General features: G+C 40.1%; 1 protein-coding gene and 2 pseudogenes across 1 annotated transcript; 1 reads left to right on the plus strand and 2 right to left on the minus strand.

Moving 5' to 3' along the window:
• Positions 1 to 601: 601 nt before the first annotated feature.
• On the minus strand, positions 602 to 1,718 carry LOC147888884 (StAR lipid transfer-like protein). Its single transcript, XM_087392911.1, has 2 exons — positions 1,169 to 1,718; positions 602 to 994 (listed from the first exon to the last, which is right to left on the minus strand). Exons 1-2 carry the CDS (start codon positions 1,418 to 1,420, stop codon positions 926 to 928), a joined length of 321 nt encoding a protein of 106 aa, XP_087249037.1. The 5' UTR covers positions 1,421 to 1,718; the 3' UTR covers positions 602 to 925.
• Positions 1,719 to 12,528: 10,810 nt separating this feature from the next.
• Positions 12,529 to 13,938, plus strand: LOC147888885 (uncharacterized; annotated as a pseudogene).
• A 3,847-nt stretch (positions 13,939 to 17,785) lies between these two features.
• LOC147888886 (EID1-like F-box protein 2 pseudogene) lies at positions 17,786 to 19,047 on the minus strand (annotated as a pseudogene).
• Positions 19,048 to 25,890: the final 6,843 nt, after the last annotated feature.

Below are 25,890 nucleotides of genomic sequence, written 5' to 3' on the forward strand. Positions count from 1 at the left end.
CAGTCATCTAATTGTAAAACTTACTACAGTTGGCTTGTAATGGGCTGCCAAAACTAAAAAAGGGCACTTGTCAGAGCCAAAAGCTAAGCAAAACAGTAGTTCAAGCAGCCCTCAGAACCAGCTTCCGGCAGCAACAATGTGACAGCACTAAGTGCAGCAGAAAGGTAGCACAATGTTGCAGCCACTCCTGGAGCACATATCAGAGAAGACAAGCACATCATGCCTCATGGGAGGAACTCCCACCCACAATGTTGTGGTACAGTCTTAATCAAGCAGCTCTCTCTCTCCCTCCATCTTGTTACGCAAAGTTTCAGTTCGAAGCAGTTGTTACCTCATTAGGAAGGCTCAAAGTGCATCCTTCGCAAGTGTCCGAAGCAATCCTGTTGACTAAGACTCCAACTGACAAAACTCCTCGAAATTCTTAGGCACATGTATTGCAGCGTTAACAAAAAAGAAAGTCCTTGTCATAGATTACAAGTACTCTTTGGCTACAAAGCTCGTGAAAATGTCCAGTCTGTTTGGTATAAGCATGGCATACATTGACTTCTGTAAAGCTAGTTTAGGAAGAGCAATCTAACAATCAGGGCTTGGCATGTATCCAAAGTAAGTAAAAGAAAAATTCCCACCCCACCCTAGCCACGGTACACAACAAAAAGGTTCACATGACAGTTTTAAGATATGCGACTTCCTATTCAGATTTTCAAATATAAAATCGTACAAGTTTAGGAGCCGTAGGGCATATGCATAGTGGCCTCACGTTTTGCCTTTGGTCTAAAGAATATGAAGCAGCCCGATGGGACTTTGGGCCATTTAAAGCAGTTTCTCCTCAATGCAAAGGTCAAACTGTTAGAGCGGATGTGTCCAAACAAACTCACAATAGCAGGTGTGAAGTAGATAAACTCAGTCTGCCAGTAGGAAAATTCACTCAATTCTCCCTTGGAGGGGCGCCAAGAGCGTGTCTAGCAGATTCGCCGATGTATTTCAGATCTTCAAGCTGAAAACGCACAAACCAAATCGATGAGACAAAGAAACCTCAGCCAGTAAGCTTATGAAACACTAAAGAATTCAGGAACCCGGAAGAAACTATACTCCTAGCTTTCAAAACCCCTAGACAACACAGTATACGTAAAGGATACCTAAAGGAAATCACAGCGCCAAAAGCCCTTACTTGTCGAACACCAGCTACACGGAGAGCCGCTCCTACAGCACAGGCTCCAGCCCCGATCATCAAAGATGCAATGCAGAAAGCCCGGAAGGGCATAGATGAACCACCATGGCCTCGCTGGTAGAATGCCCAAGCTCCAATGACCTGCCCAACGGCACAAGAGGCCCAAAGAACCGAATCGTCCGAACTCCTCCGAGCTCTAAGGCTCTGATCAATTTCTTGCTCCATTTCGGCCGTCTGACTTGAATTCTTCATTTCCAAGCCTTAGCTTTCGCATGTGAGGGAATGGCACCGGCGAATCTCAGGCAGTTTCTCTGTTCTCCAAAAGAACTCGGTTCGAACCTACGCTTCGTACAGGGGTCATCCTCAAAAAGAGTTTACACCAAAGGAGAGGCAATTGGGGGCATTCTCAACATTGGAAATTCACGGTCTCTTCAGACACATACGAAATTCTTTCTTGCTAAACCAACAAGCCTCGTGAGCACTGCCTTATGTTCTGCAAAATGCAAATGATCCTCAAGATGAATGGATGATTACTTTGTAGCACTTGTGAAAGAAGCCTCTCTCTAGAAACATTGGAAAGTTTGAGAGTGGTATAATGCAACCGCTTGCAAATGCAAAGTGATGTGCAAAATGTGTGTGTGTGTGCACGCGCGCTTGCAAATGCAAAGTGATGTGCAAACTGTGTGTGTGTGTGTGTGTGTGTGCCCGTGCATATGTGTGTGACTGTCTTCATTATTTTGAATTTTTAAGCTTTTATGGAGCATTGGAGTATATTGATAGAGGAGGATAATGTTGATGAGTTGATTTGAGGGGGGGAGGGGGGCGGGGGAGAGAGAGAGAGAGAGAGTTGATTGGGGAAGTGGAGAGAGGCACAGAGAGAGGGGAGGAGAGAGAGAGACAGACTAGAATAGAAAGTAATTAACCAAGGCATGAGGTGCCCAAAAACTATCGGGAGGACACTTTTTTGCAAAACTCTCAATAGAGCACTGCCCTTGCAAGGCAGTGCTAGTAAAGGGACTAGATCTAAAACCTCAAACCTAAGTGTGAGGCCGTAACACACAAGTTCAAGTTCAAATCTACAATTGGATAGTGGAATAGCAGGGTGGTTGGGGGAGGATGGCTACAAGAGAGAGGGTTTTGTTTTTTAACATAAATATGCCGGGTTCTATTATATACAAAAAGAAAAATAGATACAAAATCTAGCCAGACTACCCATGGCCTACACGCTATTGGCAAAGGAGTAAAAACTTCGAAAACCCAAAATGCTCAACTCCCAGATGGGAACCAACCAAGGAATCCTTTTTGCCAACCACCAACCCAAGATTAGCCAACATAGACTTAAGGAGCCCAAGTAATACCCCAACCCCACACCTTGATTAACAACTGATCATTCTATAGGCTCCAAATAGACAACACCACTGCTGTCCTAATGTGTTGCCAGCACGCAGTCAACATGGATGAAAGCCCCTGTGTATCCCCAGTAGCACAAGTTTCCAATTAGTCCTGATAGAAAATCTATTCATCAACCCCTCCTTCCTAATCGCCCCTACAACTGCGCACACCAACCCCTTCTTGTCACTGCACACACCCACAACAAATGCATTTGGTATTCAATACATCTCCCACACAGAGAGCGTAATCGCTCCTACACACTTATCAATAAATAAATTTATCAACATGTTTTACATTCACAGATTAACCTAAGTCTGCACCCCTCAATTTTTGATTAATCGTTGATTAACCTAAGTTTGCCTCACTTGCATCTCCTCTTCGTCCTCGCCTCTCAACGTCTCCCTCCCTCCTCCACTCCCTCCCCCTCCAGCCTCTTCTCCCTCCTCCCCCTCACCTCTCTTACTGTGCTCCCACTCTTCTCCCTGAGCCCCCCTCTCTTCTCTCACTTCTCTTCCTCCCTGACTCTCCTCTCGCTAGCTAAGCCACTCCCCTCTCCCACTTTCCCCATATCCCCTCCCCCCTTCTATATAGGCTCCCCTGATGTAGCCTAGAAGCTTCTGGAATGAAGATTCTAGTGCCTGCGCTGATTTTCACTAACCTTCTCAAACGGTTAATCGTTAGGTCTAATCACTTAGGTTTAATCATGCCTCCCCCCACATATGAAGTAATAGGTGGTTTTTACCAACTGGGGGGTGCTATTCGCCCCTGCAACTACACACCAAACCCTTCTTGTCATTGCAGACACCCACAACAAATGCATTCGGTATTCAAATACATCTCCCACATAGAGAGCAGTAGCCTCAACTATTTCACCATCCTCCCTCTCAAAGGCAACCATTTGTGCATCACCTTCCATAAAAACAAACTAGCCTTCCACACCTGGCACCCCTTCCACAGGCTCACAATTCTCTACTTCCATCACGTGGGTGACCTCCTCAATTGCCATTCATTTAGTTTGTCAAATAAAGATTCTCCTTCCATCATACTTTTATAAACAACCCTTGCAGTAATCTTCCTCAGCCCTTAAGAAACCAGCATCCATTGCTTATTAATCCTCCACCCAGTCGAGGCAATGCACTTAGTCGGCCACTCTTTACGCTCATTCACTAAGACACCATTAATCAGATTCATCTCTCTTTGACAATCCAAACTGATTTCGCACCACCCACACATACTTCCAACAAGCCCTCGGACTATCCCACAAGTCCACCCATTTTCTAACCCTCCTTCTTAGACACCGATCTACGCCTAAAAGTTGATCCATGCGAAGGCCTTCTCCTGCAAGGTAGTAGTCCAACTCTACCGAGGCCTTCATGAAGGCTAGCATCCCTACAAAGCCCATAATTTCTTTTCCATTTCATTAAACCATTTCAAGGCTTCCAGGCATCCACCACCCCACGAATGAGTTCTAAACCACTAACTTTAATAGGAAGCCACGAACACGAACATAGGCAATCATATCACAACATTTGTATTTAAACTCCAACTCCATTCCTTTTCCCATTCACCCTCAAATAGAACCTTCTTAATGAGATGCAACTGGGGCAGTATACAAATAACAAATAGCAGTAGAGCTAAGTGCACCCCTACCTCACGAACCTACAACTTGGTCCAAGTCTTAAATACATGCCAAAAAATTATGTTCTTGGTGGCTAGAATGGAAGGTAGGTTGGTGATGAACAAAGGTGATATCCACACAATGAGGAGCTTCCATCTGTTGATTAGCCCTCCAAATCTCCATGCATGTGTCCACAATGTAAAAGTGCTCCTCCAATAGACCCTACATGATCCCTTTTCGGATCATGATAGTGCTAACCCACTTTAGGTTTATTAGCTATATGTGGTCTTGTGCAAGCATATGCCAATGCACACTTCTCAACGAAGTTAAGCTTGTCTCAATGAGTCCCTTTCCTAGGGTCTCACCATCCATGCTCAGTTAGACTACTCTCCCTGCCATAGCACATTTCCAAGAGACATTTCCTAAGTATGTTTTTGTTAGAAATGTACTACACATATCTCAATCCCTAGCTAACATTCTCCTATCATGTGAACACTATAGATTATTATAGCATGTGGCTTCTCATGTACCAATGAGAACCCCATTTACCAGCATAGCTCAAGCATTCTATGCTCAAGTGATCTCACTATTGCACTTGCAAGAGGTTAGCAAACTTCCTTTGAGTCTCTCCTCAAGATCGAAGGATTGCATGAGTAGAAGACCTATAGATCTCTTTGATTAGCACATGTCAACATGTAGCACCATGTGCCTATGAGTTTGCCTACACATTCCATGATGAATGCTTGGGGTCACTTCCTCAAAAGAGCCCCATGGCACGAAGTGATCATGATAGTACTAGGCCTTATATGGATGCCCTCCAATGTTGCATCCATCATTATATGTAGGACTAGTTTGCTTCTCCTTTGTCCATGTATCAAGCTATTGTGGCTTGCATTTTGTATGTTCCCACCAATGGGTAGGTGCACCTCATTGATCAATGTTGCCCCATCACCATGTGCACGTGACACTCCTTGCATCATGCTAAACCCTCTTGTGTACCTGTGCATGCAAGAGCCACCACTACCACTATGTCACAACTATGCAAGAGCCACCACCATATGTTTTCACGTGTAGTTGCTTCAACCATCGGCTTTGAGTGGGTGCTCAATGTTTTTTGCTTTCCCCACCATTACCAACTAGCACACACAAGATTCTATTTCAAGATCTAGTCCCATTCCTGCATACTTATACATGTAAGAGTTGCCACCACCACTATGTCACCATGTGTAGTTGCTTCAACGATTAACTTTGAGTGGCTACTCAACTCACTATTCACACTATTAATTGAGGATTTGAATAGAACTAGATCCAAGGGTTATAGTTATGTGAAATCTCATAACAGCATGATAAAGATGCCTATAAATTTACCACCTAGAATAGTTACTTTAAGGACCTCTTCTGAAGGTGAACATGTTGAAATATAGAAAATAAGGGTTTAACTTACAGGTGGACGGTGGGAATGCTACTTTAATCAAGGATTTTGTTACATATTTTTAAAGGTTGAGACCAAGTAGATGTGAGGATACAACGGAAGCTAAGAGGGAGAGGGAGCTCGAGAGATGCCCTTATCTTCAATATATATATATATAGTTTGAGTATACATAACCGGGGTTAGGCACAGGGGCCTTTAACCCCACAACCTCCCACTTAAAGGCCAAGGTGCTTTTAAGGGAGAATAACCAGTGAGCATACTATCCAATGCCCATCAATACACGATAATACTCAAACCGCTAACTAGGTTGACCCCTTCATGGAGCTCATGATGCACTTAATTGCCTCCCAATGCCTCTTTCTTGGATTAGCCACTGCTGCAAATGCAATTATGTCCGGTCTAGTAGCTATCATAGCATACATAAGACTCCCAACCACTGATGCAAAAGGAACCTTGGCCACATCATGATGCACTTAACTTCCTCCCAATGCCTCTTTCTTGGATTAGCCATATACTGGATAACTACTCCCACTGCATATACAATGTCCAGTCTAGTAGCTATCATAGCATCCATAAGACTCCCAACCATTGTTGATGAATAAGGAGCCTTGGCCATCATGGCCCTCTCATCTGATTTGGGACTATCTGGCCTTAGTTTCACATATGGAGGCAATGGAGTACTTATTTCCTTCTCCCCCTCCATATTGAAATGCTGCAATACTTTTGTAACATACTTCTTTTATGAAAGCCAAAGGAGGAATATTCCTGTCACGTGTGATGCACATACCATGAATATGTCTTGCAGGTCCCAAACTTCATGTTAAAGGCCTCATGCAACTTGGCCTTCAATGCATCCAGCTCATAAGTGTTCTTGCTAGCCAATAGCATATCATCCACATAAAGTGCAAGGAGTATCAGGCTATTATCCTTAGCCCTTTTAGTGTAGAGGTAGTGATCAATCTCACTTCTTACCCTAGGACCAAATGAAAGCATCAAACTTTTGATACCATTCTCTAGGTGATTGCTTAAGGCCATAGAGACTCTTTTTTAGCTTGCAAACCAAATGCTCTTTGCCCTTTTCTTCAAAGCCTTCCAGCTGTACCATGTGAATTTCCTCATGTAGATCCCCATGCAAGAAAGTTGTCTTAACATCCATCTGCATAAGCTCCATATCCTCTGCTTCCACAAGTCCAAGTATGTATCTAAGTGTGGTCATCTTCACATTCAGAGAAAATCTCATCAAAATCCACACCCTTCTCTTGCTTGAACCCTTTAGCAACCAAACGGGCCTTGTACTTAGGCACATCATCACTGTAACCTTCATCTTGTAGACCCATTTACATGGCAATGCTTTCTTTCCATGTGGTAAGGAAACCAAGTGCCAGTCTTATTCTTCATGAGTGAACTCATCTCTAATTGCATAGCATACTCCCACTTGCACTGATCCTATTGCATCATAGCCTCTCTATAGCAAGAAGGCTCCCCGCAATCAGTAAGCATCACATAGACTACCCCTGCAACAAACCTATTAGGCAGTCTACACACTCTAGTTGATCTTCCCAAGGGCATTTCAACTTGTTGTCCCGCCTACATATCAGCCACATTTGGCTCATCATTTCCACCAATAGATAATCCATCATCTGCCCTTGATTTTGTACCTGTGGAAGTACCTGGTGGCACCGTTTCTTGCACATTCAGTGCATGGACAACTTCTTGTCTATCAACATATGTGGGTGGATTCACAAGTTCCTATCTATCAACATATGTGGGTGTCTTCTACATCTTCTTCTCATTGAAGACCACATCATGGCTTTGTATGATCTTCTTTGCTTCTGGATCTTAGAGACAATAGCCCATCTCTCCACTTTCACCATAACCCAAAAAGATGCATTTCCTAGAGTTAGAATCTAGCTTCTTCCGAAGCTCTTTTGGCACATGTGCATATGCCTCACACCCAAATATGCAAATGAGAGTAAGAGGGCTTCTTGCCACTCCATGCCTCTATATGAATACCACAATCCAAGCTCTTACTAGGTGATATATTGATCACATGCACTGTAGTCTTCATTGCCTCAGCCCAAAAATCACTAGCAAGACTTGCATTGGAAAGCATACATTGCAACCTATCTTGAATGGTGTCGTTCATCTATTCTACAACTGGATTTTGCTTTGGAGCACGAGGGGACATGAGCTCCCTCTTGATCCCACGTGTATAACAGAAATGCTAAAAGTCATGAAAGATTTATTCTCCACCATTGTCAGTCCCTAGGCATTTAAGTGTTCTACCTAACTGATTTATAACCAAAAGCCAGCCATTTCTGAAATACTTGGAACACATCGCTCTTCCGAGCTGTAGCATAAGCCCATATTTTCCTAGTTACATCATCAATGAATGTCACATAGTATTCACAGCCCCGCTTAATGACCATGTAGGCATGGGACCACATGTGTCTAAATGCACTAAATCAAGCCTTTCAAGCTCTTTCTTTCACCTTCTTTTATGGATTGATTTAGTCTACTTCCCATAGAGACATTGCTCACAAAATTCAAAATAAAAAAACTCAAACATGGGACATAACCCAAATAGCATAAGAGTTTCATTCCATTCTGGCTCATGTGCCCCAACTAGCAATGCCACAAAGAAGTTCTTGGTTTCTTAGTTATTGTAACAAAATGATCAGACACCCCTGATACATGTAAGGGATACAATGCCCCACACTTGGCACCTCTTACCAAAATCATAGAGCCCTTCTGAATTTTCCAACTCTGAAAGCCAAAGGTGGTCTAAAAACTAGCATCATCTAGTTGACCCACTGAAAAGAGACTCTTGTTCAACTTAGGCACATGTCTCACATTTTTGAAAACAAATGCAGGCCCATTTGCAAAAGAAAACTTTATGTCACCTGCTCCCACTATGTCACATGCATAGTTACTTCCAAGATGCACACAACCTGTCTTTCCACCGTTATAAGTGGAGAACCATTCCCTATGGGGAGTAACATGGAATGAAGCACCAAAATCCAAAATCCAATCTTGGGAATATGCATCATATGAAGTGGTAAGCAACTATGTAGGTAGACTAGACATGAAGAGAATATCATTGTCACTATTATTAGTGATGACTGCATTGATCTCCTCTATCTTCACCTTTCCTTTGTCCTCCCTTGGACTCTCTTCCTGCTTATGTGCACCCCAATTTGCATTCTTTTTTTGACCCTTTTGCTCTGTTTTAAGCTTGTAGCAATTCTTTTTCATGTGGCCCTTCTTGCCATTGTGGTAACACTTAATGTCTTGAGGGGTATTTGCTACGAGACTTCCCTCTTTCTTCAGACTTCCTCCTAAACTGTGATCTTGCTACAAGACTTCCCCCTAAACTGTGATCTGCCCCTTTGCACATTTGAGGCTGCATCCTGCTTGTTGCCATCCATATATTTCCATTTACTCTCCTAGGCCAGCAAGCTACCCACAACATCATCAAGCTTCAGTACTCCACTAGGTGCAGAGTTACTGACAGCTGTACGGAAGGTATCCCATGAGGATCATGGCAACAATCAAAACAAGAGGAATATTGCCTTAGTCTCCGCATCAAAATTCAGCTTTTGAGCTTGAAGCTGGTTGAAAATAATATTGAATTCATTCAAGTGAGAAGCAATGGAGATCCCTTTCTTCATCTGCAGCTCAAACAACCTCTTCATGAGGTAAACTTTATAAGAGGTAGTTTCCATCTCATAACTGGCACATAATTTCTGCCATAAATCTTTCGTAGTCTACTCATTTACTACTGTGAAATTCATCCTCAGACATAGCTGCAAGCTTAGCTACAATCCCTTCCAAGGGTTTAATCTGCTTCTTTTGAATAAGCACATTCCTTATCTGTTCTTTCCACAAAGAAAAGTATGTCCCATCAAACTTTTTAATGCTAAAAAACTCCTTTTTAGACATGGAAGAGGATGCCATGATGCAAATGAAGCAAAATCCCAAATGCTAGTGTCTATAAGAGAGAATCACACCAAATAACAGGTGCACCCAAATATGTATGCCACAATGGAAGGTAATAATACCAAACCTCAAAGCGTCAAAATGCAACTGACTCATGTGCATATACTATGCATCCATATGAGCAAATCTAACCCAAAAGAAAATGTCAATCTGCAATGACAAAATAGTGGCAAACCCAATGCCAATAAGATCCAAAAGCCTCAAGCATAAACACCATCCATGGGCATATGCATCAACAATATCTCATCCAAGAGAGCATAGCACAACCCGTGCATCCACTGCAATATGTCACAGTTGTCTACTATCAACATAAAATAGCATCTGTGTGCTAAACATCCATCAATAGGGCATTCCACGAGGCAATGTGGGCCTATCAGTGCATCCAACAAGGATCATAATGCATCCAAATGGCCAATAAAGCATCCACTGTAACCCAATGCAAACCATGAATGAGCGCACATGGCTCAAACTGCAACAAGAGTAATCTGCAAAGAGTATGCCCAAAAAATCATAGCCTCAAGGCAATGGCCGATACTACAAAGCAAATCTAAGATGCTTCAAAATACGAATGTCTCTGCATATCTGAACTCAGCAAGGCAATCTGCAAATATCTCTCTTCTGTCGGCAACTCCGAAATCTCATCTAAGGATGGAGTAAGAGCTAGTCAACGGTTGCATTTACTTGCAAAAATGAACCTTAGGCAAATTAAAACACAAGGGGTACCCTTATCTACCACGTGGCAAACAATGAGAAGGTCTTGGAAGCTTTGAGAAATTTCTTGCAAAGAGACGACAAAAAAACATAGAGAATCAAAACTCTCACGATTCTTTACGGAATGGCAAGCAGCTTTGCAAACAGATGTTTCAGGCACAGTCTTGGATCCAACGAGATAGATAGCTCTGCAGATGGAGGCCCAGATGTTGAGATCCCACTCACACAAGAAATGACAAAATGAAGACGTCGAAGTAGACAAAGCTTTACCACAGCTTCAGAAGTTCACAAAATTGGAAGTAGCTTAACAGTTAGAAGTTTTGGACCGCTCTAGATCCACCACAGGAGTGTCAAAATTGCAAATGGTGTCTTGGATATGGAGATCCGACACACAAAATTTGCACAGAAACAAATTTTGTCATTGAGAGAGAGAGAGAGAGGTGTTTTAAAAAAATAAGCATTCTATGGATTTGGGTATTGTCATTTATAGGCATGGCACAATATGAACCAGATTGCAAAGTTGGTCTACTAAAGGATGGATTGAAGATGGTAGAAGGGAAAATTATTTCAGTTGATCCAAAGGGTACTTGCCACTTTCATTTATTAGGGAATGGGGTGATATCAGTTTCTATTGATGTCTGCTGTACAACTTTTGATGTTGAGCTTCTGTACCCTAACATGGGTGCATCCCATGTTAAAGAGGCGCTTGGTAGTATTGTGTGTTGGCACTCTAATGCCATGCAACCCTTATTAGAGGCAACCTCGGGCAATAGCACACATATACCAAAGGTTGTACTTGAGCAAGTGACACCACCTTCAGGTTTGTGGACATACACATATTAAGGTCCATTTTTGTATCTTAGAATGTGTGTGTGTGTGTGTGTGTGTGTGTGTGTGTGTGTGTGTGTGTGTGTGTGTGTGTGTGTGTGTGTGTGTGTGTGTGTGTGTGTGTGTGTGTGTGTGTGAGAGAGAGAGAGAGAGAGAGATCAATAGCATCCATGAAGTGCAATGTTTACATCATATGTGTTAGCATGTTCTAGTGAGTGGTTCCCCCCTAAAAATTTGAGAGAGAGAGAGAGAGAGAGAGAGATTTAAAAAAAATAACCATTATATTGAATTTGGGTATTGTCATTTATAGGCATGGCGCAATTTAAACCAGATTGCAAAGTTGCTCTACTAAAGGATGGATTGAAGGTAGCAGAAGGGACAATTATTTCAGTTGATCCAAACGGTTCTTGCCACTTTCAACCGTTAGGGAATGGAGTGATATCAGTTTTTATTGATGTTTGTTGTACAACATTTGATGTTGAGCTTCCGTACCCTAACCTGGGTGCATCCGTAAGCTTCAATGGCTGATTTTTTTCACATTTCTCTTGTTTAAGGGCCTATGCAAGGATATGCTTGTAACATGATACTAGAGGAAGGGAATATGCAAAGTAGAGATGACTGGGTGGGGAGAAAAGTATTGTTGTGGTCACAGCATTTGGAAACAAAGTTAGGGGAGGGTCACATACTTCTTGCCCATCCATATGAAGCAATCAATTTTAAAGATTTAGGGGATGATCACCTGGGGATAGCCACTTTTCAAGTGTTTATGCAAGATGGTGCTAGTAATCAGTCTATAGAGGATGGTCTTTAGGTGAAGTTGCTAAAATGGCCAATTGAACAACCTACATTGGAGGATGGTAGTAGGTTGTTGCTAAGAGAACCTTCTAAAAATGAGGACGATATTGCACAGTCTTTCCATTCTACTGATGACATCAAATGTCTAAAAAAGAAACGACCATATAGGATGATAATAGGAAAATGAAGGAAAATAATGAAAGTGGAACAAGGTTGGCCATGAAGATGACACAACAGGCTATCCAAAGGGTTGCAAGTATTGATTGTTGTAAGGAACGTTGTTGTCAAGTTGCTGATAGAGAAATGGTTTTGAATGTGCGACAAGATTATTGGGATCAATGTTTTGCTGATCGTGTGAATCACATTTACAACAACCTACAAACATCCAAGATGGTTGAGGGACATATGAGTGGACTGAGTTCTTCATAGGAAACATGAAGATTATGGAAAATTGTATTCAAACAAGTTAGTCTATCAAAGACAAGTACATTCTCCAAGTGCGACATTTGCTCTAAACTTATAATGAAGATAGAAAGTGAGAGGGAACGGTTGCTACTAAAGAGATGAGCACACAATTTGCAGCAAATGTCTTGCAGAAGCCTATATTATGCATGGAGGTTGTCTTCAGAGTTGGACCCGAAGTAGAATCTTTACATCATTCATGACAAGATGGATCAAATGAAGACTTGCATACCAAGGCTACAACATATACCAAAATCATTGAATCGTATCATGCAACTTCATGTAGCCTTAATAGGGATGCTCACTCATGGACATGGGCAATTGGCATATGGAAACTTCTCTTTACAGTATTGGAAGAGTGACCCTAATTTCACCATCGGTTCATTGTCACTATGTTTGCAAAACCTTGAGAGGTTGGACAAGCACATGTATGGTGATCTTTCAAACAAGCATGGTAGCAGAAGGCAAGATTTATTCTTTGCATTGATGTCAAGAGATACATTAGATTGCCACATGCATGAAGATGGACTTTTGAAAGGAGAACTAAATAAATATGACATTGAGGCTGCAACAAGTTCAAGGATAACTTCATCCAGTAGAGACTACAAGCAACTTCCACGAGTACTACTCTTACAGGTAGAAAACTATGGTTCTGAGAATAAAAATAGATACTTGTTTGCATTCTTATCCTTGCTTGTTGCACGTGGAGTCTTTCAAATGATCCAACTAGGGTTCTTGATGGTGGGACATACACATGAGGACATTGATGCATTGTTTAGTAGATTCTCAGAGAAACTAAGAACGAGTTGTACTTTCACATTTCCTCATCTGATGCGATCCTTCAATGAATGCCAAAATTCTCGTCCATCTCCATTTGTAATTCAAGAGGTTCCTGATTTCAAAACATTTGTCAAGGGGTACTTGTGTGAAGGAAAAGAGGCTTTGGTGGGACATTCAAAACCATTGCAGTTTCAATTTTTCATGCGTGATGGTGATCCAGTGTTTCAATATATGATGCATCCAAAATCAGGTCAATGGAAGCCACTAGAAGGTATTCAATTATGGAAATGTGATGCAAAAGGTAGAGCAATGCTACCATCAGGAATTCCCAATGCTGTTCCTATACGAACATACTTAAATGATAAAGATGTTATAATTTTGGGAATCAAGAAGCATGTGGAATATTGGAGATCTCATCTTGGTAACAACATAGGAGGGGATTCATACTCGAAGTGGATATCACCTGTCATTCAATATTGGGAGACATTGATTTCTTGCATGGAGAAGCCCACTATACAACATGAGAAACTTAGTCATGACTTTTGGCCAAAGAGCCAATGGAAAGATAGCTTGGTTAATGATGGAGTGGACATAGAAGATGCTGAGACTATGGGTTTGGAAGACCTAGAGGACCATTACTGTGGCCCTGCATGTAATAAGCCAAGAGAAGAATTTAAACCAGAGGTGGATGTGAAACAAAATGATTTCATTTTGGTTAGGAAGATGCTGAGACTATGGGTTTGGAAGACCTAGAGGACCATTACAATGGCCCTGCATGTAATAAGCCAAGAGAAGAATTTAAACCAGAGGTGGATGTGAAACAAAATGATTTCATTTTGGTTAGGCCGAGTGACGATATATACCCCATTTGGCTAGGCGTTGCATTGTCAGATGTGGACAAAGAAAAGGCATCTACAAATTATATGAAGATATTTGTGCAATAGTGGAGTCCTATCCATAGAGGAAGATGTAGTGAGGCAGTACAATATGCTAATTGCTGGAACAAAGAGTGGTGATATATGGGGGATGAGGACCGTTGGGAGCATGTGGATTCGATAGTATGGAGTTGGAGCACAAAAAAAGTTCCAAATAAAAGAAGTAAGGTCAAAATACCACAAAATGCAATCTTGAAAGCACAAGAGAATCTTCAAATGTTTGAGAACAATAGTGGAAAGGACGGTCTGTGTGTTGACGATTTCTTGGATGATTAGAGAAAGATAAAGTCCGTTTGAGCAAAATACCAATGTATGCATGGCAAAGAAAAATTGTAAAGATAGGATGATCTTCTGACATGAATTTTAATTGTACTCAGCCATTCCAATCTACTTCTTTGTACTTGGTTGTATTTTATGAAGCAAATTATAAATTTAGCCTCATTTTTGTACTTTCTCATTGAAACTCATTCTTGTGTTATGAATGTTAATTAGACTCAATCTTTATATTCCATGTTTCTATATTCATTCAAACTTAGTCTTGTTTTATAAAGCTATTTTTGAGTAAGAATCTTATTTAATTTAAAAATATTATTTATTATGTTAATTAATAATAAAAAAGTCAAATAATAATAATTAATACTGATTATTCTTAATTATCTTGATTAACAAAATCAATATATATTAACAACTTTGTAGTCAACTACATTAATGAAGTTGCTTAGAGATTTAAAAAGCTACGAGTCATTGTAGTCATCACATGGAAATAATTGCATGCATGTGCAATGTTTTGTAATGGAAGTACCCATCATAAACACATTGAACATATAGCACATCATAAACATGGAAAGCATGCAAAACAAATCGACCTTGGCTCATATATTGGCCACAAAATCCTTCAGTCCAATTCAATTGTAAATATTCCACAAATCATGAGAAAACATGCAAGAAGCCACTAAATTAAAAACAAAACTTGAACAAAAAGAGCACATTTTCATCTTTGAAAACCAAATTGGAGTGTTCCAATTTCATGGGAATTTTCCATTTTTCCTAATACGGTCTTTAGTAGGGAACCTGCGCAATGTTGCAAGATTTTATCCCTTCTCTCTCTCTCTCTCTCTCTCTCTCTCTCTCTCTCTCTCTCTCTCTCTCTCTCTCTCTCTCTCTCTCTCTCTCTCTCTCTCTCTCTCTCTCTCTCTCTCTCTCTCTCTCTCTCTCTCTCTCTCTCTCTCTCTCTCTCTCTCTCCATATATGTCAAACCAAGAAGGAGGGAGAAAAAGATTTGAAAGGACAAAAATCCCATGAGATAAGAAAAGGACCCTCATGGATGAATGGCACCACTTGAGCATAGTTTCAACTTGAAAAATAACATTAATCTATGGCCTCCCTAGCTCAAAAGGCACTGTTTCTTTTGAATGCCACGTCTTATCAGTATTCACACTTCTGGTATGCTTTTATCCCTTAGAATATTTGCCCATTAATCGAAGGCCAATTCACAATCAGATTGTGACACAAAGGGGAAGTTTAGTCCTCAATGAACATTGCATCCAACCGGGAGTTTCTTGAGTTACTATATGGGATCCTCATCCTCTTTCTAGGAATTTTCCCTGGCCACATTGCATCCTACTGGAGTTTCTTGAGTATAGATCCTCTTCCTCATCCTCTTTCCAAGAATTAGCCCTTCCACAGTTCTACCTGAATACTCAGAATGCCAATGGTAACAGCCGTAGGTTTAACTATAAATCCCAATACGTCATAAGTTGTGTAGCAGCCTCTCATCAAAGCACACAAAGCTTACTAGGAAGTTATTCTAGTCTTCCAATAGCATCTTTTGGAGGATCGATCACATCTGCTTTTAGCTTTTGACGAGTTGTGGTCTCTCCCATAGGTCCTCCTTTGTGGTGCAAGATCATCTCATTTCCATTGGAAGCTCTCTACCCATTTCCCTCATGAGTAGCCTCTCAATTCAAACCTAGCTATGGCATCCTACTAACGTAGAAATATTCTCGATGTTGCAAATAAAAGAGGTGGATTGATCGTGCTTCAGTTGGCAAGCTATGGCGTGTTCATGCTAAATAATTATTTGGCAATTCTCAATCCAAATCAATAGCATGCACTGTAGCGATCACACATGAAGTGCAAAAGAGGGTTTGAAATAAGGATCTGAAGCTACCTCTTGCTCCCAAGCTTGTATCCATCTACACCTCCCATGCTACCCAATAGATTCTTTCATCACAGGAACCCCCCAAAGCCCACCTGAAGTAGTCCAACACAAATGCCCCTACTAAATGGATATAATTACACGTCTGAAAGAAGATTGTGCATAAGCCTATTTGATGGACACGGGAAGGGACTGGAGCACAAGATTAGGACTGCAGTACCATTGGAGTCTTCTAATGCTACATCTAATGAATTGCATCATGAAAAACTCTCGTTGAGTTTGTAGGCGCAAAGAAATGGTGCAGAGGGACCGAGAATGAAGCATTAAAAATGCCGCAGCTAAGTAGTAGTTACTAGTGATCTACTTTTTAGTAGCTTAGATGATTGGATTCATAATTTCCTAGTTGTATATTATGTGTAGCCCAGAGACATCTCGCATTCTAGAGCAAAGGCTATCTACAACACCATGACACAAAACAATTATACAAAAAACCTAGCATCAACCCATGATATATTGCCTACAGTTTCCCTGTGCAAACCCACACGATCGTCTCCCTAAACTCAAGGCGTGCCGGACGATAAGTCCCTTCCTTCTTCCTCTTCTTCCTGCTTACTTTTGTCTTCCTTTCAACATTTTGATATTGAAGGTGATTGGGTGTGGGTAGTGGACAACGACAATGAAGGAAGGTCCATTTCGACCCAGCTGAGTATGTATTGGGTCGACGAAGCACTCCCCGTGGAAATTGGGAAACTGATTGGAGAGATGGCTTGGGGTGAAGTTGAGTCCGAGCTCTCTCTTTTTCATCTCCTCCCCTCTCTGAAATGCTTGAACTTGGATCTCCTCCCCTCTCAAAGCCAACGCTTGATGTTCCATCTCCTCCCCTCAAAACCATCCTTGAGCGTCCTTCTCGCTAACACGTGGCAACTCCTCTCTTCTCCATGCTGCCATGTGTCTTTGCTTTTCCTTCCCCTTGTCCGTGGCTAATAGGTTAAAGATAGCTTTGGATTAAAACAAGCATCGTTGATCATGTTTCAATAGCTTAGAAGTACATAGGATTCAAGAAAAGGTCCACCATTGGAATGGACATTGTAGTTGAAAAATGGTAGCCTCTGACATTTAAAAAAATGGTCCCCAATCCATATGAATAGGTTCCATCTCATATTTTTTTATTTGTTGATTTGTGTTGAATTGTGATCATTTCTCACTTAAGTGGGCTACAATGTGAAGTTTTAGAACATTGACTACCTATACTTGTATAACCATAATTCATAAAGGTGTATTAACAGAAAAAACAAAATATCCATGAATCGTAAAGATGTATTACGTCAATGCTTGCTCTTTAGGCCATTCTTACACAAGGGTAGAGTGAGGAAACTTCTTATATAGGATGAATAAATACAAGGGGATTTGCAATATTCTACTTAAATTGAATCCAATTTGATTTTATTATAGTGCTTAGCAATAAAAGCATCAGTATTTTGTCAAAACATTCTTTCTTATTCTTATATTAAAACAAGTCGTCAAAATTATGATCCACACACAGAAGCCTAGAGAGTGTGAGTTCTTCTTTGAAAGAATCGACTACTTGTACTTGTATAAGTGAAGTAGTCAATCCTCTGAATCCGATAAGAGAACATTTTCCATTAATATAACCGTTGAGACAGATGAAATATTCAACGTTTTCATCGAAAGCGGCCAACCGTCTGCTCGCAGCTTTGGGAATCATGTTGGCTGTGGTCATGCTCCATACTTTCCCTCTCCTTGTTTTCGAGTTCTCAAAGCCTCTGAATACTCCCCGGAACAAACCCACGTCTTCTGCGCCGCCCCCATGCTCGCAGAGATCGGTCACATACAACACGTCGGATCTGCAGCAAGGGATCAAAAAGCTTTTCCCAGAAGTTTTTGAGAACCTTGTCTTCTGCACAAAGTGTCCTGCCACATCTGCCGGGACATCAAAATTGGACGTAGAATGGCAGCCGGCACAGTACAGTAGGAGCTTTCCTAGCGCAGGCCATCCGCCGTCGATATACCCATGTCTCGAACCTGCAAGCAGACCGGATGCCATCTTCGGAACCCGGGAGAAACAAAACTCTCTCCATAGAGCCCTCTTGACAATGGCCTCCAGTTTTTTGCACACACGCGAGAGAAAGCACAGAAGGAAAGGATTCCAATCCGCAGCTTTGGACACTGCAGTTACCACTCTTTCATCCAAAAAACAATTTGAGCAATTGAAAGAATTTGGGCAAAGACGCTGCCGCCGCCGCTGCCTAGCCACGGTACGTGAACATGCAGCACAACAGTCGGGCAAATTATTTGATTTGGAAGTAAACGGACGTTCCGGTTCAGGACTAATAACGCATTGGAACTGTCTTGGCGAAACAATCGGGGGAGACGCGTTATCATACATCTGGAAGGTGGGAGGAGAGACACGAAACATGTAGTTGACCTGATTTTCAATTTCTGGCAAAACGTAAATCGACAAGACGTTTCAATTCCAGTAGCGGTCTGCCCAACGAGCGGAGTCGGGCTTGCGGATCAGCAATAACAATTACCCAAAATAACGCCCAGAAATCGACCCTAACGAGTCAACTTAACAAGCACACGGATTGCGACGACCTGCCAAAAAGAAAAGACCTTCACGTTCCGCTGAAATACGCATTTTCTAAACCATTGGCGAATTCTAACACAACTGCTGTAAGACATCAAGAATGCAAAGCCAGTTCATCCCGAGTGCACCTTCAATGTCAGCGATTTCAAGTACTGGTACATAGGCGCAACTTTCTGTGAGCTACGGGTTCCTTTCCTGTCTCACTTCTGTTGTGAAAACGATGCGAAACGTGTCAAGAAAGAAGCAGAAGCAGAACTATCGCGCAAATGCAATCTCTTATTTAGTTCGACGCAGCGTGGAGGGCACTGTGAGGTCAGTGGAGAAGAAGGGCCAGCCTATCCCTTGATTCTCCCAGGAGCGGATCCCCTTCCCGTCCGCCGCTCAAAGTATCTTCTAGCGGACCTGCCACGTGTTGCACAAATAAACATAAACTTGAAAAAGGCTGACACTTTTCTGGCGATGATAGGGCCCGCCCGCCCAACCGCAATCCTTCAACAGATTTTTCTTTTTTCTTTTTTCGTTAAACAAATAATTTAGAAGTTAAGATTTTTTGGCCTCAAACGAATCTTGTACCCTAATATCCCGATTTAGTCCCTCACCCACGTGGCCGCCATTTCTTCCCTGTTTTGAAGAGTGACCCCACTATGCTTTTTCTTGCCCAATGCCTTTATAGCTTTTTTTTAAAAACAAAGTCGGACATCCCGTTTTAGAGCAGTCTTACTTCTTTCTTTCCTTTCTAGCCCACTCACACTTTAGGATCATCATGTTCTCCACGATGCTTTTTCTTACATTTTCTCCATCCGTAAAAGTCCTCGATTGGGGTAGATCTAATAGCAGCCGTTAGATCTTGGCATATTAGGAATTCTCCCAATGACAAACCAACCCACTATTAGCCTCTTAGTTCATTTAGAGAACAATTTTACCTTGGGTTACCCTCCCGAGGACCTCTCACGTGAGGGAATGAACCATGGTCAGACTTTCCTCCTAGGAGAGTTCTCCCATGGCTCATTCCCCTACACTTCTTTAACCTTGGACCCTATTTTCAGTAGCCCTCCAAGGAGCATCATGTTCTCTTCTTCTTCTTCTTCTTCTTCAGTTCACATACACGACTCACCCAGACACACAAGCGGGCAAATCCCTCGAACCAGTTTAGCTTCATATGAACAAACCTTCCACTTATGCTTAATTATACATTTTGACCATCCTTGCCCAACTTATAGCACCCTTTCCACCTGTACAACTCTATTCCATACATTAGAGCACATTCACATATTGCCCACAATGATAAAGCCCATTCTTGGAATACTGGTGGGCCTTCATTTTGAGCATGCTCAGGCTAAAAAGCTTTTCACAAACCTAACTTTGCCCCTCCTTTGCCCCTGCTTTTGAGAGTAGGGGGTATTTTAGCTATGAAAGGCCACATCCATGGGCTAGTTTATCTCATGGAAGGGCTGCACATGAACACATTGGTAGACTCACCCAATGCTTTTCTACATTTTCTCCATCACCCCACTTTGGCAATCAAAGTCTCCCTATATCCTCGAAGTCCTCAAAAATCCACAAAAGAAAAGGTGTGGTTGGCTTCCCTATCGTCCCTTCTAAGCAATTTTTTGATGAGATGCATAAATAGAGATGACACAATTATAGCTCAAAGTTTTTTAAAGACAACATCTAGCTTTGGCCACTAAAAAGTTGGCCTAGGACTACTCAACACCTTGCTTTCCCAATTTAATCATCTGTAACCCCAGTCAAAGAGCAAGTAAACATATGCCTTGCCTAACACTAACAAGGACTGTAGTACAACCAATGGTTGGCATCTTACTTTCGTATTTCATTACAATACATCCTTTTTACATATTTTTAAAGTAACAGTACATTAGGAGCATTTAGCTGAGAGCAAAATGGTCAATCTTTATTTGCAACTATAAATTTGAACCAACATTTTAACCACTAACATCATGCTTACATCTTCCATATTGGGCACTCGCCATACTATATTCACATTGAATGATCCAATGCTATATAACTAAAATTGAATATTTTCACATGAAGTTGTGATTAAACTCAAGAACCCTCTACTCCATAAGTTGGAAATCTTAGGCTAATGACCAAATCAATAGGCTGGTCGTGAAGCCACATGCATCAACAAACTATAAGGGTTGCCACCGTCCACCTCTAAGTGTTTCCTCTTTTTAGCTATAAACAAAGGGCTAAATTTTACCCTCTATTTCCTTGATTCATTAACTAGTGCATAATTGGGTATGTCATTTTCTCCTTCTAAATGTAAAGGCATGCAAAAAAATGATGTGATTGAGGGACCAATTACTCCCATATATGAACAAGTTTCATATAATGATGCATAGCTAGCTATAGACACAAGCTTCCCAACTATGGACACCAATGTCCATGGCTAATAAACCTTGGTATCTGACAACCCTCAAACAACCAGAATTTATAAGAGTTAACCAATTCTCTTCCAAAACACCTCTTAATGTGCAAATTTGATAAGCAATGTTTTCTCCATCTTCTTGAATCCCAAATTTGCCTAAGTTTAACTATAGCATATAGCCCTATGCATCCCTTCAAATCAATCTTCCCTTCAGTATCTATCAAACCAAGTAAATTCAATTGATCAATTACATGTGAGGCACAACCTATTACAAATGGATAGTAGATGCCTTACTATAAAACAAAAAGGAGTGATTATCTAAAATGAAAAATGCTAAATATCTTCACAAATTTGAGATTCCATGCATGTTGCATATAAAATAGAAGGTGCTTTACCTCATATAATGTGATTGCTTAGGCTAGATGGATGGGACATATAAAGTATCCATAAGACTTCCTTGAAATGTTCTAGACCATGCTAAATCCTAGAAGTTAGCATTTTCAAATAACAAATATTATTTAGAATTGCTCTTTCTAATGTCTATGATTTCTCATGATACATCAGATTGAGTGTATCATTACTTCAAATAATTAAATATTTGTATTTTAAAATAGACAGCCACATGCCGTGATTCATGTTCATGTTGGCATTACACCAATCACATACCCAAGAGTATAATTGGAAATTTTGGGGGGAAATTTTAGGCTTTAAAAGTACCTCATTGTGGCATACATAGCATTAGGAATATATCAAACATTATGTAAGAAGTTTATTTATCAATGAGTGTATCTTCCTTCTTGAGTAAGTTCCAAAAAAACCACTCACTAAGTATCTCATTCATTCTCAATTTGAACCCTATCCCTCAAATGCCCAAAACCAACAGTTATCTATGTATACCCAAAACCAACAGTTATCTATGTATAAATCATGGACCAAAAAGGGAAAATGTCATATTTGAATATGTAATTGTGAGGAATTCGTGTACTTTGTCCTTGTCAAATGGAAGGACATATTGTAGGCGCCTACAACTTTATTTCAAAAGTTAGGAATATCAAAGCAAATAAATAGGCTCTCTATTTATAGAAAAGGACTCCTCAAATGTCCCTATGTTAGCATACATAATACATAATAATGTAACATGAATTGAATCTTGTATTCTTCTCCACAAGCATTAAGTCTGGATGTATGCATCCATGCATGGACACAAATTTGCACAATCACATACACATACCCATAAACAGATTTTCAATATAGGACATATCTTTGAGCTTAATCCTTCTATTAGACCCGCTTCGATTGGGGTTAGCTTAATAATGAGCTAGAGACATTCATGTGGTTCTATCTTTTGATCTACAATTCGGATCGCAATGATGTGAAAAGTAAAGTACTCATCTCAAAAAGGTATATGCATCTATTCTTAGAAGGAACAAATGATAAAGGGTTGGCACCTTTAGATGTGTAAACCCATCCCATTATGATTTGCATCATTTTTATGAAGATTAAGTTGACCTAAAAAAGGAATGCTTATATAAGGCTGGGAGTTTCATGCCCAACTCGGATTTGAGTTAAGAAGCTTGAGACTTATAGAACTAAATAATATATAATCTAAACTGATGTATATACAACTTTCTAATTGCATGTGGTGACTATTCAAACATTTCATGCAAGTGGGTGAGAGTAAGATACAATGTGCATTTGACTACCCTATGTGGTAAAAGGTTACACACGTCATGAATACACCAAATAAGAGTAGGGTGCACTAATGGTTAAGTTAAGTGCTAGTTTCTAGCATTTGACTTTCAAGCTATCTGCAACATGAACAACTCTATTTTGAATAAAGTGGGTAACATTGTGCATAAACAAGAACTAAATTGAATATTTTTTTCTAGAAAGAAAATATGAGACTTTTTAAATCATAATTAAAAAATACTATTGCACAGTATCATTATGGAAAAAAAACCATGCAAAAAAAGGGCCTAAATTTAAGAGTATTCTTTCTCAAGGGGTAGGGGGGGAGGGAGGGGGGAATGATCACTATGTAAAAACCCCATATAGCATGTGTGATCAAGGCATATTTAAAAAATTGCTACCTGTGGATTTTTATAGCCTATATAAAACCCTTTTGTAAAATCTGAGATGATAAAAGTATCCCTTACGTATTGAAATTTCCACTTTTTGAATTAAAAAACCCCATATGTATGTATGTTCTATGTAATTATAAAAATATAAAACCCCTTTTGTTGATGGCACGTGCTACTTACATATTGCTTAGTGACACCCCAGACCCCCCCAACATTCTTCATTAAATTTTTTGAAAATTGTTGATATTACATAATTATAAAACTTGGGTAATTTTTTGGTACAATGATATTCCCAAAAGATGAAAATTTGGTATAGCTACACAACGGAAAATTGTACATGTACTCTTCACTCGAGAAGTACTATCAACAAGAACATTAGATCTTGGTCAATTTTGGTTCCCATTCTTTCCCTTTTATTTTTTGGACATGCAACTAATTCAAGAACATATTACTCTTTCAATGGACTAGTATGCATAGTCCTAAACTATTGCACACCAATGGAAGTCACTTGCCCTTGCCTAGAATTTTTAATTTCTTCCACTTTGCAATCTAGATGGATGTCTGAGAGGGTCCGCTTGAGCAAGAGTTTCAATCATGGATCCAACCTACAAATATTGTATGGAAACTACCCAGATTTCAGTGCTCCCTTCTCATATTTGATGAGATCTTCATGCACCAAGGTACATCTCTCATGTAGGTCTATTGACTAAAGCTTCTACTTCAAGTGGATGACTCTCATGTTGTATAGGCTGCTTCAATGGAGAAGATGTTGGCCATACAAAAGGATTGCACAAAGTAGTAGTGTTATTCTTGAACTAATCAAGGATAAGGGTTTGGTCCTCAATGGAAATATTCCACCAAAATCCACTATCTCCAATTCTAGAGTATTTTTTTTCTTCTCAATGAGACTTCTCTTCTTCGACATGCATCTTTCATAACCAACGTCCCTTCCTTGAGCTTGTGCCTGCTTGACCTCACTATTGATCACCAAAGGTTCTTGCACTAAAGCATGAATTTCATGGACTAGAACAAATGACAAAAATTGTAGGTCATCCATGTGTGCCCAATCTAGAGAGACGAATTGATTACTATATAGATATGTTTTTGATTGGTCTACAAAAATTCTAGGCCATCCATGGATGTCTAGTCTAGAGAAGAGGCAAATTTTCTTACCATATAGACACATTTTTTGATTGGTTTTTCCATTTATAAGAAATTGATGCTGAAAGCTCAAGTCATTCAATATCTTGGTACACCATTCTTTAAAATTTGATGCATTCCATGTCATCCCATCAACACCATGTACTGCATCCACCATAGTTACACCTATGATCATGGGTTCAACATAATTTATAAATACATCAACCCTATAGCAACAAAAAGCAGTACTGAAGCCTAACAAGATATTGCAAATGTTGTCGGATGACTCAACTGATATTATATGTGCTTTAAGTACTAACCGTTACATGGTAAGGACAAAAATTCTTGACCTAAAATATTTTGTAGAGGTATTGTATCTCTATATAACAAGAAGACTTAATTATTATTTTTTAAACATAGTAATCTAATTCTCGTACTTTGATCAGCATTGCAACCCAGAAAACTATTACAAAGAGTAGCTAATGCTTTGTGTCCTTTTTTGAGAGATATAAGAGAGCTTGAAACAAGCAACTAACACATGGCAATCAACCTACCTTAATAATTTGTATCAAATTATTGGAGTGCGGATAAAGTTTAGATAACCAAAATGCTGGAGGAGCTAGTTGAAATTTTTAGCAAAAGGGTAATGAGATATCTAGTTGTGGATGCAAAAAATAATGTTTGGGCTGAGGCATTCAAATTAATAGACCAATTAATATAATCTATGTGACATATTACGATTTCTCGGAGGATCATCCATATATATTCCATTCCCTTGAACAAGAAATGACCAAGAAAAAACATGGTGGGGGCTTTTTGGCTTTTGAGGTAGTGGAAGAGCTGTTGTTTTGTTGAGTGAACACTACTTGCAAATAAAAATGCTAAATGCTAAAAAAAGGCACATATTTGATGACATGATTCGGATAAAGAAAAACAAGCCCACGTAGCCAGTCTGCATATTTCTTATGGGGGGAGTTGGAATTGGTAAGACAACAATTATAAGTGCTCTTGTTTACATCTAATGCATCTGTATAACAAGGGTCCCAACTTTGATCCTTTAAGGATTAAAGTACTAAAAATGGCATAGACGTGAAAAGCTACATACATATCAACATCATTACCCTCCATTCTACATTAGCCATATCCATAAATTGCAAGAACATGCCTAAGTTGATAGTAGATAGATTAAACAAGCTCACAAAAAAATATGTAGATGTCCAAACCAGTTTTTTAGATGAAATTTTTCTTATTAGAAAAAGGATATTTAGTTTTGTTGATAGGCAATTGTGTGCTATTGAAGATATCCATGGCATTCCATTTGGAGGACTAGATATTATAATAAAAGGAGGATTGTATCAGCTACCTCCTATGCATGACAAGTGGGTTTCCCAGCA

The sequence above is a fragment of the Dipteris shenzhenensis genome, chromosome 21, assembly GCF_047967505.1.
Source record: "Dipteris shenzhenensis isolate YYH24624 ecotype China chromosome 21, Dip_SZ_1.0, whole genome shotgun sequence".
Lineage (NCBI taxonomy): Eukaryota > Viridiplantae > Streptophyta > Polypodiopsida > Gleicheniales > Dipteridaceae > Dipteris > Dipteris shenzhenensis.

Bases quoted from the DNA above. Each gene is read 5' to 3' on its own strand.
- LOC147888884 (XM_087392911.1), bottom strand. From the start codon at position 1,420: ATGAAGAATTCAAGTCAGACGGCCGAAATGGAGCAAGAAATTGATCAG. The intron at 995-1,168 runs GTAAGGGCTTTT...GTGCGTTTTCAG, and splicing joins GTGTAGCTGGTGTTCGACAA to CTTGAAGATCTGAAATACAT.